Source organism: Cajanus cajan, chromosome 9, assembly GCF_000230855.2.
Source record: "Cajanus cajan strain Asha chromosome 9, NIPB_CcT2T_4, whole genome shotgun sequence".
In the NCBI taxonomy this organism is placed as follows: domain Eukaryota; kingdom Viridiplantae; phylum Streptophyta; class Magnoliopsida; order Fabales; family Fabaceae; genus Cajanus; species Cajanus cajan.
In genome coordinates, this window is record NC_138525.1 from 19,080,052 (window position 1) to 19,097,073 (window position 17,022).

General features: G+C 39.9%; 2 protein-coding genes across 2 annotated transcripts; both read right to left on the reverse strand.

Moving 5' to 3' along the window:
• Positions 1 to 7,815: 7,815 nt before the first annotated feature.
• LOC145951993 (uncharacterized) lies at positions 7,816 to 11,599 on the reverse strand. The gene is made up of 10 exons (XM_083064207.1): positions 11,315 to 11,599; positions 11,088 to 11,208; positions 10,650 to 10,915; positions 9,824 to 10,561; positions 9,618 to 9,745; positions 9,368 to 9,535; positions 9,186 to 9,290; positions 9,020 to 9,095; positions 8,824 to 8,919; positions 7,816 to 8,717 (listed from the first exon to the last, which is right to left on the reverse strand). The coding sequence occupies exons 1-10, from the start codon at positions 11,597 to 11,599 to the stop codon at positions 8,616 to 8,618; spliced, it is 2,085 nt and encodes a 694-aa protein (XP_082920333.1). The 3' UTR covers positions 7,816 to 8,615.
• LOC114916395 (uncharacterized) lies at positions 11,117 to 16,715 on the reverse strand. The gene is made up of 2 exons (XM_083063948.1): positions 16,189 to 16,715; positions 11,117 to 15,336 (listed from the first exon to the last, which is right to left on the reverse strand). Exon 2 carries the CDS (start codon positions 13,010 to 13,012, stop codon positions 11,726 to 11,728), a length of 1,287 nt encoding a protein of 428 aa, XP_082920074.1. The 5' UTR covers positions 13,013 to 15,336; positions 16,189 to 16,715; the 3' UTR covers positions 11,117 to 11,725.
• Positions 16,716 to 17,022: the final 307 nt, after the last annotated feature.

A 17,022-nucleotide genomic window follows, 5' to 3' on the forward strand; every position in this document is an offset into this window, starting at 1 on the left:
GTGGTTGCTCGAGCTTGTTTTTTGTCGTTCGTTCAAGCTCTTTTCTTCTTCTTCATTGTCTTCATCTTCCCGAAAGTTCGGATTCTTGCACCGAGGTAAGGGAATCTAGGTTTTTCGCTGTTTTTGGATGAAAATGAGTTCTAGAAGCTCATTAGCTGTTGGTGTTGGCTGATTTTGGCTGAGTTTTGGTGAAAAATGGATTTTTGGGATTTTGGGGTTTTTGATGAAAATTTGGGACTTTCACTTGATTTATGGTTGCATGTATAAAAAGGTGGTGATTTTGAGCTGTTGGTTGAAAATGTGGCATCTTGAATGGATTGCATGTGTTGAAAATGTGGATTTTTGCAGGATTTGAAGAGATTTTCAAAAGTTTGAGGGTTGCTGTTGGGTGTCACGCCGGGCGTAGTTCTTCGCGTCGGGCGCGTGATCATCAGAGACTCCATTTGGGAAGGCACGCCGGACGCAATGGTGAATGCGCCGGGCGAGCTTGAGGATGTGAGTCTCTGGATGGCCCACGTCGGACGTGGTGGGACAGCGCTGGGCGCGATATCAGTGGATGACTCAAGTTTTGTGGTTCTGGTGTGACGCCGGGCGTGACCTTGTCTCGCCGGGCGTGGAAACTCCTTGGGAGTCTCTGCCAGAGGTGGCGCCAGGCGCAATTTGTATTGCGCCGGGCGTGAGACCCTGGGAAGGTCTCTGCTTTCTTGCGCCGAGCGCGGGATTAGCACGTTGGGCTTATGAGACCTCATGAGGTCTCTGCCTTCCCTCACGCCGGGCGCAATAGGAATTGCGCCAGGCGCGCTGGTTCCTTGGTACTCTCTAGTTGTGCCACGCCGGACGTGACCATGAGTGCGCCGGGGGCGTATGAAGTTGTGAATTATGCTAAAATTGCTTAGCTGAGATGTAATTGATGAATATGTTGTTCTGACTAGATGGTCATGCTGAATAATGATGTTAAGTTGTTATAGAGGTATATTGCCATGCTGAGCCGTGCTGTAAGCCGTTATTGCTATATGATGAATTGCTGTGTTGTGTTGTATGCTGATATAAACTGTTGTAGGCCGTAAGGCTGAGCTATTGTAGGAGATCTCCGAGCTGATATGCGTGACGACGCATTGTGTGCTTATTGCTGTGTATGCTATTTAGCTGTGAGATGTATACTGATGATGTGCTGATAGTTGTAGCTGTTCATATTACTTAAATATGTTTTATATGCTGATTCTTTACACTAGCTTACCCTTTGTTGTTTCCATGTGTTTGGACTGCGATGATCATACGTTGTATAGGAGCAGAGCAGGGTTAGGTCCGTGAGTTGAGGAAGGTCTGCAGCTGGCAGATGGAGCATTATTTTGTTGATGTTTTGATGTTTTGGCCACTAGTTTGGCTACTTTGGGCTGTATTTGTATATTCTGATGTAGCTCAGATTGGACCTTGTATATATGTATATATTCTAGACACTATATGTATATACTTGTTCTTTTCTGTGTGCATGTCGTTGTTGTTGGGTAGTGTGTGGTGACCAGCCGGGTCGTTATACTTTAGTGGTATCAGAGCAGTTCGAGTCTAGTGGACACTTTGTGGGGGTGGTTCCTTTAGGCTTTTGTTGTGCTGGGCTCTGTGTTGTGTTGTCTTGCTATGTTGTTTGTTGTGCTGATTGCTATGTTGTTTTGTTGTGATGTTGATTGTCGTTTGGTCTAGTTATTGTATACTGAAGATGCTGTTACTTTTGTAGACAATGACTAGAACCAATGAGCAGATAGCCCGTGCCATGGAGATGATGGCTATGGCTATGCAGTAGGAAAATGCTTATTTTGCTCGGATGGACGCCGATAGAGCTGCAGCTAGTGCAGCAAGGCCCACGGGGTCACAGGAGAGACGTGATCTTGTTGAGTTCCGGAAATGCCATCCTCCACAGTTCAAGGGAGATGCAGATCCGGAGGTAGCTGACCACTAGATCTGTAAGCTGGAGAAGATCTTCACAGTGTTGGGATGTTCTCAGGAGAGGAGGTTGGCATATGCTGTCTATATGCTGGTAGGAGAGGCGGAGCATTGGTGGAGGGGTACTCACCATATGCTTACTGCTAGAAGAGTTACAGTTGACTAGGAGTGCTTCAGGGCAGTGTTCTTGGAGAAGTACTTCCCGGAGAGCGTGAGGCACGCCAAGGAGGCTGAGTTCATGCGGTTACACCAGGGTGGGCTGTCTGTATCAGAGTATGCGATGAGATTTGAGCACCTGGCTCGTTTCTATTCACAAGCTATATCTGAGGCCTGGAAATGCAGGAAGTTTGCTGAGGGTCTGAAATATGAGCTGAAGAGGGTGGTGATGCCTATGACCATCACCGAGTTTCCAGCCTTAGTGGAGAAGGCGAAGGTTGTGGAGAGATTAGAAGGTGGTAACCGTGTGACTAGAGCTGTTGAGGGACCAGCTGGGTCCAAGAAAGGAGGAAATCAGAGGTAGCCATATGATAGGCCCCAACCACAGCAAGGGGGTCCTGTCATTAGGCAACCTGCTGATGCTGCTAGAGGAGGGAGACAGGGTGGAGGTGCTGCCCTTAGATGCTACAGGTGTGTTGGGCCCCATTTGATCAGGGATTTTCCACACACAGAGAGCCGATGTTTCAGGTGTCAACAGATGGGCCCTGAGTCGTTCAACTGCCCCACCAGAAACAGACCGGAGAGGGGTGCTTAGAGGAGTGATGTGTAGAGAGGGGATGCCCAGAGGGGTGACAGACCCACTATAGCTGGTAGGGTATTCGCCTTGACGGGTGTTGAGGCTTCGACTTCTTTTGATCTTGTGAAGGGGAAGGGCAAAGCTGCTGGAAAGGATGTGACGTTTTTGTTTGATTCTGGAGCTTCTCACTCCTTTATCTCTTATGCTTGTGTTGCTATGCTAGGTGTGCCTGTGTGTTATTTGGGGTTGAGACTGTTAGAGTCGACGTCCGCTTCTGCTTCGGTAGTTGCTTTTGAGCTGTGTGCTGGCTTCCCTATTGTTGTGAATGGGAAGAGGTATAAGGTGAACTTGATTTATTTACCTTTGGTTGATATTGACATAATCTTAGGGATGGATTGGTTGTCTGCCAATCGCATCCTTATAGATTGTGCCAATAGGCGGTTGATCTTTTCTCAGGAGGAGGATGAGTTGTTGATTTCAGTTGGCCAAACTGAATCATTGTTGAGGGATGGAGCAGAGTGTTGTCTTTTGCTTGCTATTATGAGTGTGGAGACCGAGAGGGTAATTGCTGAGATAGATGTGGTGAGGGATTTTGCTGAGGTGTTCCCTGATGAGGTGCCAGGGTTGCCTCCTGTTAGGGAGATGGAGTTCAGCATTGACTTGATTCCAAGTACGGGTCCAGTGTCGGTGGCTCCCTATAGGATGGCTCCTGCTGAGCTGGTTGAGCTGAAACGTCAGTTGGAGGACCTATCGGAGAAGCAGTTGGTGTGGCCGAGTGTTTCGCCGTGGGGTGCTCCTGTGTTGTTGGTGAAGAAGAAAGATGGAGGTAGTCGACTTTGTGTGGATTACCGGCAGTTGAACAAGTTGACCATTAAGAACAAATATCCACTTCCCCAGATAGATGACTTAATGGATCAACTGAGGGGAACATCCATTTTCTCAAAGATCGACTTGAGGTCGGGTTATCACCAGATTAGGGTGAAGGAGGGTGACATACCGAAGACTGCTTTCAGGACTAGGTATGATCACTATGAATATGTTGTGATGCAGTTTGGTTTGACCAACGCCCCTGCAGTGTTCATGGATTACATGAACAGGATCTTCCGGCCTTTCTTGGATAAATTTGTGGTGGTGTTCATTGACGACATCCTGATTTATTCAAGGACCCCGGAGGAGCATGGAGATCACTTGAGGTTAGTGCTGGAGATTTTGAAAGCGAAGCAGCTGTACGCTAAGCTTTCAAAATGTGAGTGTTGGTTGGATGAAGTGAAGTTTTTGGGCCATGTGATTTCAGCTGAGGGGATTGCTGTTGATCTGGCTAAGGTGGAGTCGGTGTTGCAGTGGGAGCGTCCAAGAACTGTCATTGATATTCAGAGTTTTGTGGGTCTAGCGGGGTACTATCGGAGGTTCATTGAGGGATTCTCCAAGATAGTAGCTGATGGAGGACCATCCATGGATCTTCATGTGAGACCCATCACTAAGCCAATGGATAAGAGAGTGGAAGAGGATAGGGAAGTCAAAACCTTAGAAGACATGCTTCTCAAGATTAAAATACACTAATAACTCTCCTAAGCTTTGATAGCCTAGAATTTATCTTTATGCCTATTTTTCCTTTTTCTTGATTTTCCATTTTTACCCTTGTATTTTGGGGTATCTTAGACATAGGATCTATTTTACTTGTATTTCCAATTTTACCCTTGTATTTTGGGGTATTTTAGTCATAGGATTTATTTTCTTTTATATTTCCCATTTTACCCTTGTATTATGGGGTGCTTTAGATCATAGGTTTTTATTTTTGGGCTAAGGTATTTGATTAGGGTGGGAACAAAACCTAGACATATTTTTTGTGGCTCTTGGACCTATTTTTGGTGTTAGAAAGGCTTAGGCCCAAGTGGAGGGCAAAGGTTGCATGGTCTTATCATGCACCTAGATGTAGCCTAACTAATCCCAAAGATTCCATCCTTGGCCACCAAGTTGCATATAGGGTTCATTTGCATTTCATTTTGTGTGCATTTGGCTTGTGAATTTCGTCCATGCACTCTCCAAATGCAACCCTAGATGCCTCCCACTCCTATAAATACCCTAGGTTATGCATCATGTAACTACTTTGGATTATATGAATTTGAGTGAGCATTTTTGCCTCAAATCCTCTCCTTAGTCACTAGGTCAATTCGGCCTACCTCTCTTATCTCCTCCTTAGAGTGAGTTTAGGGATACCTTGAATGGCGTTCACCCCCACTTAGTGAAGAGAGCCAACTAGAACACCCAAAACACCATCCTCCCTTCATTTCTCATATTCGCCCAAGCCATCACCATCTACGCCACCTTCCTTTTTTTTGCCTTACCCTTGAAGGAAATCCACCCAGTAAGGTCACTATCTTGGCCTTGGCAAGGAGCTCCTCTTCACCATTGACGTTTGTCCATCAGTAGCGCCTCTAACCCAGTTGACGAGGAAGGAGCAGCCGTTCATTTGGACAGATGCCTGTGAGCGGAGTTTTGATGAGCTGAAGAGGAGGTTGACTACTTCTCTTGTGCTGGTGTTGCCGGATTCTGGTGAGCCCTTTGATGTATATTGCGATGCTTCTCATCAAGATCTGGGGTGTGTGTTGATGCAGAACAGGAAAGTGGTAGCATATGCTTCAAGGCAACTGAAGAACCATGAGAGGAATTATCCCACTCATGACATGGAGTTAGCAGCAGTTGTGTTTTCCTTGAAGATATGGAGACATTATTTGTATGGTGCTCGGTTCAGCGTTTTCAGTGATCACAAGAGTCTGAAGTACTTGTTTGATCAGAAGGAGCTGAACATGAGGCAGAGACGGTGGATGAAGTTTCTGAAGGATTATGATTTCTAGTTGATGTATCATCCTGGCAAGGCCAATGTTGTGGCAGATGCACTGAGTAGGAAATCCATCCACATGTCTAGTATGATGGTGAAAGAGCTAGAGCTGGTGGAGAAGTTCATGGATTTGAATCTCTGTGTGGTGTTAGCTCAGGATCACATTAGTTTTGGGGCGATTACCATAACTAGTGTGTTCTTGAGGCAGGTTGGAATTAAGCAGTTGCAAGATGTAGAGCTGGTGAAGCTTCTTGATTTGCTGGGTACTGAGAAGGTTGTTGGTTTTGAGCTGGGCGGAGATGGAATCTTGAGGTTCAAGGGAAGAATTTGCCTACCTTAGGATGCTGAGCTGAGGAGAGCTGTGTTGGAGGAAGGCCACAAGAGCAGAGTTAGCATACATCCTGGTATGACTAAGATGTACCAAGACCTCAAGAAGACTTTCTGGTGGTCTGGTATGAAGAGGGAGATAGCTGAATATGTGGTGGCCTGTCTGACCTGTCAGAAGGTGAAGGTGGAGCATCAAAAGCCGAGTGGGTTGATGCAGCAGATGGAGATTCCGGAATGGAAGTGGGATAATATCACTATGGACTTCATTATCGGGTTGCCTAGGTCGGCTAGGAATAGTGATGCTATCTGGGTGATTGTGGATCGGTTGACCAAGTGTGCACATTTCTTGCCTGTCAACATCAAGTGGTCCTTGGAGAAGTTGACACAGTTGTATGTGAGGGAAATAGTACGGTTGCACGGGGTGCCTTCCAGTATTATTTCAGACAGAGATCTGAGGTTTACTTCCAGATTTTGGCAGAGTCTACACCAAGCCTTAGGCACGAAGCTGAAGCTGAGTTCTACTAATCATCCACAGACAGATGGTCAGTCAGAGAGGACAATCCAGTCCTTGGAGGATCTGCTGAGGGCTTGTGTGTTAGACCACTTGGGGAGCTAGGAGGAAGTCCTACCGCTGGTTGAGTTCACTTACAATAATAGCTTTCATGCTAGTATTGGGATGGCGCCGTTTGAAGCCTTGTATGGCAGAAGATGTAGGACTCCTCTATGTTGGTATCAAGATGGAGAGTCAGTGGTTGTGGGACCGGAGCTGATCCTACAGACTACTGAGAAGGTGAAGCTGATTCAGGAGAGGATGAAGACTGCTCAGAGCAGGCAGAAATCTTATGCTGATAAAAGGCATAAGCCTTTGGAGTTTGCTGAAGGGGAGCATGTGTTTCTGAAGGTGACTCCGACTTCTGGTGTGGGTAGAGCATTGAGGGCGAGGAAGTTGACACTGAGGTTTGTAGGTCCCTATCAGATCATACAGCGTGTGGGTCTGGTTGCTTATCGGTTGGCTTTGCTGCCGTCTCTTTCAAACCTACACGATGTATTTCATGTGTCCCAACTAAGGAAGTATGTTCATGACTCTAGTCATGTGGTGGAGCTGGATGATGTGCGGGTGAAAGAGAACCTGACGTTTGAGAAGTTGCCAGTAGTGGTGATTGATCATAAGCTGAAGGAGTTGAGGGGCAAGTCCATTGCTCTGGTGAAGGTGTTGTGGGATGCAACTACTGGTGAGGCTACTTGGGAGGTGGAGCAGCAGTGCAGGGAGCGGTATCCGTTTCTATTCCCAAGTAAGTCTGTTTTCGGGGACGAAAACTTTTGTTGTTGGGGAGGTTGTGAGGCCCTCGTAAAACTCTCCCTCTCTTTTCTCAACTCTCGTTCACTCTCACTCACTCTCTTATTCTTCTTCTTCTTGTTGTCCCAAGGTGGTGCCACTGAGTAAGAGATTCGAAGCTTTTCTTCTCCTCCGTGGTTGCTCGAGCTTGTTTTTCGCTGTTCGTTCAAGCTCTTTTCTTCTTCTTCATTGTCTTCATCTTCCCGGAAGCTCGGATTCTTGCACCGAGGTAAGGGAAGCTAGATTTTTTGCTGTTTTTGGATGAAAATGAGTTCTAGAAGCTCATTAGTTGTTGGTGTTGGCTGATTTTGGCTGAGTTTTGGTGAAAATTGGATTTTTGGGGTTTTTGATGAAAATTTGGGACTTTCACTTGATTTATGGTTGCATGTATAAAAAAGTGGTGTTTTTGAGCTGTTGGTTGAAAATGTGGCATCTTGAATGGATTGCATGTGTTGAAAATGTGGATTTTTGCAGGGTTTGAAGAGATTCGAAAGTTTGAGGGTTGTTGCTGGGTGTCACGCCGGGCGTAGTTCTTCGCGCCGGGCGCGTGACCATCAGAGACTCCATTTGGGCAAGCACGCCGGGCGTAATGGTGAATGCGCCGAGCGAGCTTGAGGATGCACTACTAGAAAGATTGTATTCTAAGTCAGTTATTTTGTCATATCTACATCGGTTCTAAAACCGACTTAGATGAAGGCGACGTAGATGAATAAACATATTTACGACGGTTATTTAAAAACTGACTTAGATGTATGTGTTCATCTAAGTCAGTTTTCATAAAACAGTCGTAGATGTATGTGTTGATCTAAGTCAGTTTTCATAAAACAGTCGTAGATGTATGTATTGATCTAAGTCAGTTTTCATAAAAAAGTCGTAGATGTATGTATTGATCTAAGTCAGTTTTCATAAAACAATCTTAGATGTATGTGTTGATCTAAGTCAGTTTTTGACAAAACCAACTTAGATGTATGTGTAAATCTAAGTCGGTTTTTGTCAAAAACCGACTTAGATTACCACACATCTAAGTCAGTTTTGTTGTAGAATCGTTGTAGATTATATTTTTTTTAATCAGGTTAGTTTTTAAAATAAAACTATAAATTATAAATATGTAAAAATTGATTCAATAAAACTAATCCAATTATTCAATGTGAGAGAAGCCGCATCAAAATCCAACATAAACCAAAAGAGGCCAATATGAGATCCTTATCATTATAAGAATGACTCAATTACATCAATATCATTATATAATAAATAATACTAAAGAAGCCATATACTCAAAAATCAAGACAGACCTATCTGAGATCCAAAAAGAAGAGTATTTTCTTACAAAGAGAAGAGAAGCTCAAAAAAATTAGGTCATACTACATTAGACATGTACTTAGCCGCCTAATGCTAAAGCCGCATTCACCTATTTCTAAATTTTACATGTAATACTAAACCTTTCAACATGATCTAATTCTAAATTTTTCTAAAAAGAAATTTCCCCAATGAATCCGAATGTCTTCCAATTTGGTTTCCTCCAATGCTGTAGCATCTTCAAAAAGCTGCAACATATATATATATATATATATATATATATATATATATATATCATATATTAGTTACATCATAATAAGCATTAAAAGAAATTAACAATATTTTTAAATATACCTCACTCCAACCATTTGTTATACCCCCTTCAATTATTTCTGACATCCAATTCATGACATAGTATCCACATTTGTAATGTCCTTGTTGTTTATAACTCTAAAATGAAAACCAAATTGAGTAGTATAAGTAATTTTTTTTAATTAAGACAATAAAAGACACTTGTTAGGAACATTGACTTTAATTACAAACCACTTACCATGGGATAAATCCATTCTAAGTTCTTTGATAATGCAGTAGATCTACCATTCATGACATTATACACAGCCATAACACTAAAGAAAATAAAATGAATGTAAGTTACATTATTAAAATTTTATAATAAAGAGCATAAAATTAAAACATGTGTAAAAATTAAAGTTTACCTTTTGACTAAATTTTTGACATGCATAGTGGGCTTATGATGCAAAGAACAAAACCATACAGCAACATTACTTATAGGACAAAGAACCAACAACTGCCAATGATTTCTACATTAAGCCAAAATTAGTTAAACAATACATATATAATTTACATAAATTAAATGCAATAAGAAACATGCACTTACTGATCAATGTAAGGAGCTAAGTAAATTTGTTTCTGGGAATTCTTTATCCTATCACTGATATAACTTATATTTTCCTCTTTCTTATTCCTTGATTTTTGTGTGGACTGGGGCTCTAAAAATCCATACAAGTCATCGTAGCCATGCTCTTCAATTTTTTGATTTAGATAACTGAAATTTATATAAAAAATAATTATGAATGAATCATAATTAATTAAATAAATATTGATACTAATAAGAATTGTGTACTTACAACATCCAAAATTGTATGATTGAGATGTTAAGCATTTGACGTTCTATTAATTCACGTATATCATCGAATGTAATATAGAACACAAAATCATCAACACCGACACCAAATAGACTTCTAGGACATATCACCTGAAATGGTCAAGTTGGATAAGTAACCAACCTAAAACAAAAAATGTTAAATAGTCTTTATAAATAAGACAATGTCACCTTAAATGGGTTGCCATAAGTTAAGGTCAATGATGCCTCACGCAAATCACATATAGGATCATTACTGGGTTTGGACCTATGAACTGTTGGAATATCATGTGTCTGCTTAGATGATGAAATATGTCTCACAAGACGTCTTGGCCATGAAATGAAAGTCTGTAGGGCATGTCCAACCAGTTGAACCTCTGAAGTAGGCACAAGAACATGAGCATCAAAATCTCGGACAAACTCAACAACCACCTTGACCAAATCAACTGATAGAGGTACATGGTGTATGGTTGAACTACCCTCATAAACTCTACCAATGGCCACTACACGAGGTGGTATATCATCGATGCATAACTCACACAGACGAGAGATATCAACATGAGGCTCATCCCTCAATGCATTACCAGCCGCAGCAGTAGCACTTGAAGGAGTTGGACAACTACCTTTACTACTACCAGGGACAAGATCTACTTGAACTGGAGGAACATCCTGTGTTTGTGTATTATTGATATCATTTTTCTTGAGCTGTGCAACAACTTGTTGTGTGAGGAGTTCCAAATCCTTGGGGGTTAATCTAGCTATTGCTAATCCTTGTGACTGGCGTCGTCCAAAGTACTGACCAATAGTAGTACCAACACGAGCTGCACGAACACGACCAGGATGCTCTGGTCGTCCAAGGGCAGTATTCAATATATCTTGACGCCCGTCAGGAACAAAGGAACCTTGTGATGCTTGCTCATCCAACTCATTCTACAATAAACAAATTTAGTTTACAATATATCATAGAATAAAAATTGAGTAAATTGGTAAATAGTTTTATTTTTAAAAAAATACTTACAATTTTTTCAGCAATTTGGTTAGCTGACTCAGAAGTCATTTCACCTGAACTTTTTGTGCGAGCCATCACCCACATCTTATGACGTGGAGGAGGAGGAGGAGGATCAATAACTACATCCTGACTAGCACCAGACTGTATTGCTTCTTCCTTTAGTCTCTTAACTTCATTTTTAGAATAATTTGTCACTAAGAGATCATAAGCCCCACGAGACAATAGGTGGGGGGCATCATTATGTTGCTGGATAGCCTGTGCTTTTTCTCTTATAACTTGCAATAATTAAATAACATCAAAAAAACAATTAGAAAAATAAATAAAGCTATATTATAAATTTAAAAAAATAATAAACATAGTTTACCTGCCATTTTGGGTCATTTCTAATTTCTTTGAATTTTTTCCAGTCTTCAGGATCGATGTTATACTTATCACAAGGACTATTACCTTTTTGTTTCCCATTTATCCAGACCCTGGTAAGAAAAGACTTATATTGCCTAAATCTTATAGCAACATGTTGAAGGATTTTTTTCCTCAATATAGCATTATCCTCAATCTGATAGACTTCCTACAAAAAAATTAAATTAAACAATTAATAATAATAAATTTAAACTATCAAACAAAGTTGTCAAATAATGATATATTGTCAAATCATGTAAAGGTAATGGAAATACCAAAATATCCTGCCAAATCAAATCCTTAGTAGCTCGTGGGACTTCTTTCCAATGGGGAACTAAAATGTTAATCTTGTCTCGAGCAAGGGTTCCCAAATAACTTGCAAACTGAACACTGTTTGGCCCTGAAGCTGTCCCAGTATTAGGATCCACATCAATTTCTATTTTTTGTCCCTTCATGCGTTTAAGGGCTACACTTTTCAACCGTGTTGGCGCTCTTTTTTTCCTAGGTATAGCCTCTAAAGTAGGGAGTGTAGGATCAGAGGAGTCTTCAGGAGTATCCATGTGTCTGTTTTGACAAAAAAAAGAAGCAAGGTCAATTAAAAAAAGTAATAAAAATTAAATTAAAAAATAAAAAATAATGAATAGAATATTAAAATCTACAAGATAAACATAACTTATGTGTGACAATTAGATAGTAATGTTTTCCCATATGCCTTCATCATGATCATTACGAATGGCATGAACGTCATCTTGCTCAATTTCTTCATTGTTAGTAGCCATACGTGTTGAAAATGAAAGGCTCTCCCAAAACTCAATTGTTGAATCATCAACATTGTGCACACTTCTACCTTGGAGAACAATGGACCACCTTTCATCAATGGGATCTTTGACATAAAATACCTGTGTAGCTTGGTTTGCCATGATAAAAGGTTCTTCTTTATGACCCACCTTGCTAAAGTTTACCATCGTAAATCTCATTTCATCTGTTCGCACACCTGTGTTAATATCAACCCACTTGCACTTAAAAATAGGAACTTTAAATTTAGTATAATTGATCTCCCAAATTTCTTCAATGACTCCATAATAACTTGTGGATGCCACAACAGGATTTTTATCATTCCTACTAGAAAAATGCATAGATTGAGCTTGAAGAGTGACCCCACTATTTTGCATGGTACTGTTGTCATCTTGTGACTTTGTGTAAAAGGAAAACTTATTGATATCATATCCAGTATAAGTATAAACATTATACTTAGGCTCATTTGCAAGACATTTTAAAGTTTCAGAAGCACTATCATCACTGAAGACTTTTTCTTTAAACCATTTTAAGAATGTCTTGTTATGCTCGTTGACCAATGATTTTTCATTCATTCTGGGGTTATTTTTCTTCAAAACAGTTTGGTGTTCAGATATGTAAGGGAGGACCTCATCAGTGTTGTTTAATATATACAAATGTGCTTGAAGTAATTCCTTTCGAAGAATGAATTTAACTTTTAAGCCTTTTGTACCCTGGCCTTCACATCTATCCTCATGCCGAGACTTTGGAAGCCCTACAGGTTTTGCTTTAGACATGTACTCTGAACAAAATTCAATAGCTTCTTCTGCAATATACCTTTCAACAATTGATGCTTCTGGACGGTATGGATTCTTACTATACCCTTTTAAAATCTTCATGTAACACTCAATTGGGTACATCCATCGTAAATAAACAGGGCCACATAGTTTGATCTCTCTAACTAGATGAACTATCAAATGAATCATGATGTCAAAAAAGGCGGGAGGAAAATACATCTCCAATTGGCATAAGATAATAATAGCCTCATTTTCCAACTCATCCAATTTATCAGGATCAATGACTTTAGCACATATAGCATTGAAAAAGAAGCACAAACGAGTTAACACACTTCTAGCATTATTTGGCAAAATGTCACGTATAGCCACAGTAAGAGTTGTTGCATCAAGACGTGACATCATGAGATTTTAAGCCAACCAATTTGAGATCATTCAATGATACAAGGCTCTTAACATTTGAAGAGTATCCTTGTGGAACTTTCACACCTCTTAGACACCGACAAAAGCTCATTTTCTCTTTTTTTGACAAAGTATGACATGCTGGAGGCAAATATGTTCTCTTACCTTCTGACCTTGGATGTAATTGTGAACGTATACCCATCTCTAATAAATCTTGACGAGCATTGAATCCATCCTTTGTCTTGCCTTTAATGTTTAAAAGTGTGCCTATTACACTATCACATACATTTTTTTCGACATGCATAACATCTATACAATGTCTAACATCTAGATGGCACCAATAAGGAAGATTAAAAAATATTGATCTCTTCTTCCACAAGTGTTTCTCAGTTGACTTCTTTTGAGTTTTTCCAAAGATAACATTTATGTCCTTCACCAAATCATAAACTTGTTCACTAGTTAAGGGTGTTGGTGCAATTTCATGTTCTTGACACCCATTGAAAGCTTTCTTCAATCTCCGATATGGGTGATAAGGTTTGAGAAATTTTCGATGCCTAGTGTAAACAGTTTTCTTTCCATTTTTCAGTTGGAGGTAGCTTGTTTGTTGTTCACATATAGGACATGCGTGATGTCCTTTAACATTATACCCGCTCAAGTTCCCATACGCTGGAAAATCATTAATAGTACAAAATGTCATTGCACGCAACTTGAAAGTTTGTTGTCGATACCCATCAAACACGTCAATCCCTTCTTCCCACAACATTTTCAAGTCCTCAATCAATGGACTTAGGTAAACATCTATGTCATTTCCCGACTGTTTTGGGCTGGCAATCATCATACATAATATCACATATTTAAACATACTCACAATTTAAATAGAAGCTCAAACATATTCAGCAGATATGATTACCACAAAAGTTCCTGTTTTCAAAGTGCATAATCCACTCACGTTAAATGCCATATGTCGGAATAGTTCCACAAATTATACTTGCAGTTTAAACAAAATAATTCCAACATGGACAAAGCTGGCAAAGCTGGCTAATATAGATAAAAGGAGGGGTGAGGGGTTAATATAGACTTAATATAGTTAGTTATTAACTGCATTTCGTGTAAAGTCAGGTGATTTCCCTATCATTCTATCTAAACATCGTCGTTAGAGGCAAAGCTGGCTGAAGACTTTCAAGTTTGAGGTCTTGTGCATTCACGAGAAGAGAAGCCAATTTTCAGTAGTTACAACTTACAAGACCAACTTCGGTAGGCCGGTACTTGGTACCAATCGGCCATATGCTCTACATTATACACTGACATGCATACCTAAATTTAGATTTATATATTAAATAAAATATTTGCTGTAAGATCAAACGCAAATGTAAAGTTTACAAATATTGGAAGCCACTAGAGAGAAAATAATCATTTTTTTAATAGTAAGCTCTAAATAGATTTGTACTATTCCATTCCAAATAACAATAACATCATGCATCCTAACTCAGAAACTAATGGATTCCAAAGCAAACACGACCAGATTCCATCACATTCACATCATAAGAGAATTAGAAGTTTAAATGTAACTATTGAACTTAATGACATTGCGCCATTCCGCGAACAATGACTAGTTATTCGTCGCTTCCTATAACAGCCTTAAGAGTATACTTAATCCACACAATTACAAGATATTAAAATTATGTATTTTAATAAGCACGCTTTCGACTCTAAGTCACATACAGAGAGACACAACACAAGTATGGCTAAGGTAAGGAAAATGCAAGAACAATGATTAGCATTGGTGCTCAGAAAAATTATCCACTATTGATAAAAGTAATTGCCATGGCCATCCCAGCCTCCAATCAAGACCCTCAAAGTAGACTTCAGCCTAGATGCTTTCCCTAAAATAGCAGCCAAATCTCCAAAGAGAAGCAAGCAAGGTGACAACAGCCAGCAGCACCCCCAAAGTAACTTAGTTTATAACAATTTCTTTTGACAGTAAAATAAAATAACTTAGTTTACTTATACACACATCCATAAAAATGGAGATGCATAAAAATGAAATATCCAGAAAAAATCCGAAAAAAATCACGCAAGTTACAAATACAATATCTAGAAAATTGACCCTTAATAAAAACGACCAATAATTGACCCTTGCATTTTATTATGAAAAGGTAAAAAAATTTTTACAGCGATGAAAACACCTCTCATCTCGTTCCGCTCAGTTCCGTCCTGTTTCGTTTCTTTACGTTCTGTGCCGTTCCGTTCTGTCCTGTTCTCAAAGGTGTTTCTTCAGCCCCATCTCTGATCACCTCTGACCACCAACGCTTTAGTGAGAACTCACACTGCGTGAGACATAGCATAGAAAAATGCAGAGCAAGTTCATCAAAAGCTTCGAATACATTATAAATAAGTAAAGAACAAAGAGAACCACACAAGCTATTTTGTGTAGCAGCAGCTGTAGAAAGCAAGCTATCATAGCAATCTCTCATATAAAAAAAGAAGCAAAATCGCGCAAAAACCCTTATAGTGTGTTTGGATGGGGAATTTAAATGGAGTAATTCATTTATTTGAATAATTTCAAATTCTTTGAGGTGAAATACCTTGTTTGGATGAAGAATTTATAAGGAATTTGAAATTCAAGCATTTGTAAAATTCCTTGAAATAGTAGAATTTCAAATTCTCCCAAAAAAGTAAGAATTTGAAATTCCTCATATTTTCTTTCTTATTTCACTTATATATTTTATCTTATCTCTTATTTCTTCAAGTTTTTAATTATTGAATATTCAAAAATATTTTTAAAATTATTAAATATTATCTAATATTAATTTTAAAAATTATTATAAATATTTAAAAATTAGCTAATATTTATTTTTATAAAATTTAATTTAAAAATATCAACATATAAATATATTTTTAAAATCAATTTTATCATGGTGGAATCAAATTATCATATCCAACCCAACAATTTAAAATTTGAGAAATTTGAATTGACTTATCCAAACAAAATATTTTAAGAATGATAGAAATTGAAATCAAAGTAATTCAAATACCAAGAATTTAAAATTCCTTGAATTTGTAAAATTCCTCAACATTTTTCACAAAACTCCCAAACGCTGACAACTTCAACAATTGATTAATGGAACAGGATAATCGAAAAAGGTGCATGACTAATTAGAGAAAAAAAAAAAAGAAACCTTGGCAGGGAGAGCGAGTTTGTGGAACTTAACGGTGGGGTTTGCGCACGAGAGGATATGGTGAAAATTGAGAGAGAACACGGGCTGCACGAGACGCTGATAGCTTGCGAGCGGAGAGAACCGAGAACTCGAGGGTTGTGGTGGGAGATTGAAGGGCGCTGATGAATTGAGAGGGAACGCGCGGGTTAATCGTGTCTATTTATTTAAGTCAGTTCTACAATAAAACCGTCGTAGATAAGTTTCTATAAGCCATTCTACTACGTTAACTATCTAAACCGTCATAGATTATGTTCCTTTTATTTACAAAAATGCCACCGCCTCTTATTCTACATCAGGTTTTAGTAAACTAACTTAAATTAAGTGACTTAGATCATCCAATTTGTAGTAGTGATGTGAGTCTCTGGATGGCCCACGCCGGGCGTGGTGGGATAGCGCTAGGCGCAATATCAGTGGATGACTCAAGTTTTGTGGTTCTGGTGTGACGCCGGGCGTGACCTTGTCTCGTCGGGCGTGGAGACTCCTTGGGAGTCTCTGCCAGAGGTGGCGCCAGGCGCAATTTGTATTGCGCCGGGCGTGAGACCCTGGGAAGGTCTCTACTTTCTTGCGCCGAGCGCGAGATTAGCACGCCGGGCTTATAAGACCTCGTGAGGTCTCTGCCTTCCCTCACGCCAGGCGCAATAGGAATTGCGTCGGGCGCGCTGGTTCCCTGGTACTCTCTGGTTGTGCCACGCCGGGCGCGACCATGTGTGCGCCGGGCGCGCGCATGAAGTTGTTGAATTATGCTGAAATTGTTGAGTTGAGATGTAATTGATGAATAGGCTGTGCTGACTAGAT

What these genes read in the sequence shown, in the direction of transcription:
- LOC145951993 (XM_083064207.1), bottom strand. Translation starts at nt 11,599, where the DNA reads ATGGATACTCCTGAAGACTCCTCTGATCCTACACTCCCTACTTTAGAG. An exon ending in CTTATGGCAACCCATTTAAG is followed by an intron (nt 9,746 to 9,823) that starts GTGACATTGTCT and finishes TGACCATTTCAG; the next exon opens with GTGATATGTCCTAGAAGTCT. An exon ending in TAACAAATGGTTGGAGTGAG is followed by an intron (nt 8,718 to 8,823) that starts GTATATTTAAAA and finishes TATATGTTGCAG; the next exon opens with CTTTTTGAAGATGCTACAGC.
- LOC114916395 (XM_083063948.1), bottom strand. Translation starts at nt 13,012, where the DNA reads ATGATGTCACGTCTTGATGCAACAACTCTTACTGTGGCTATACGTGAC.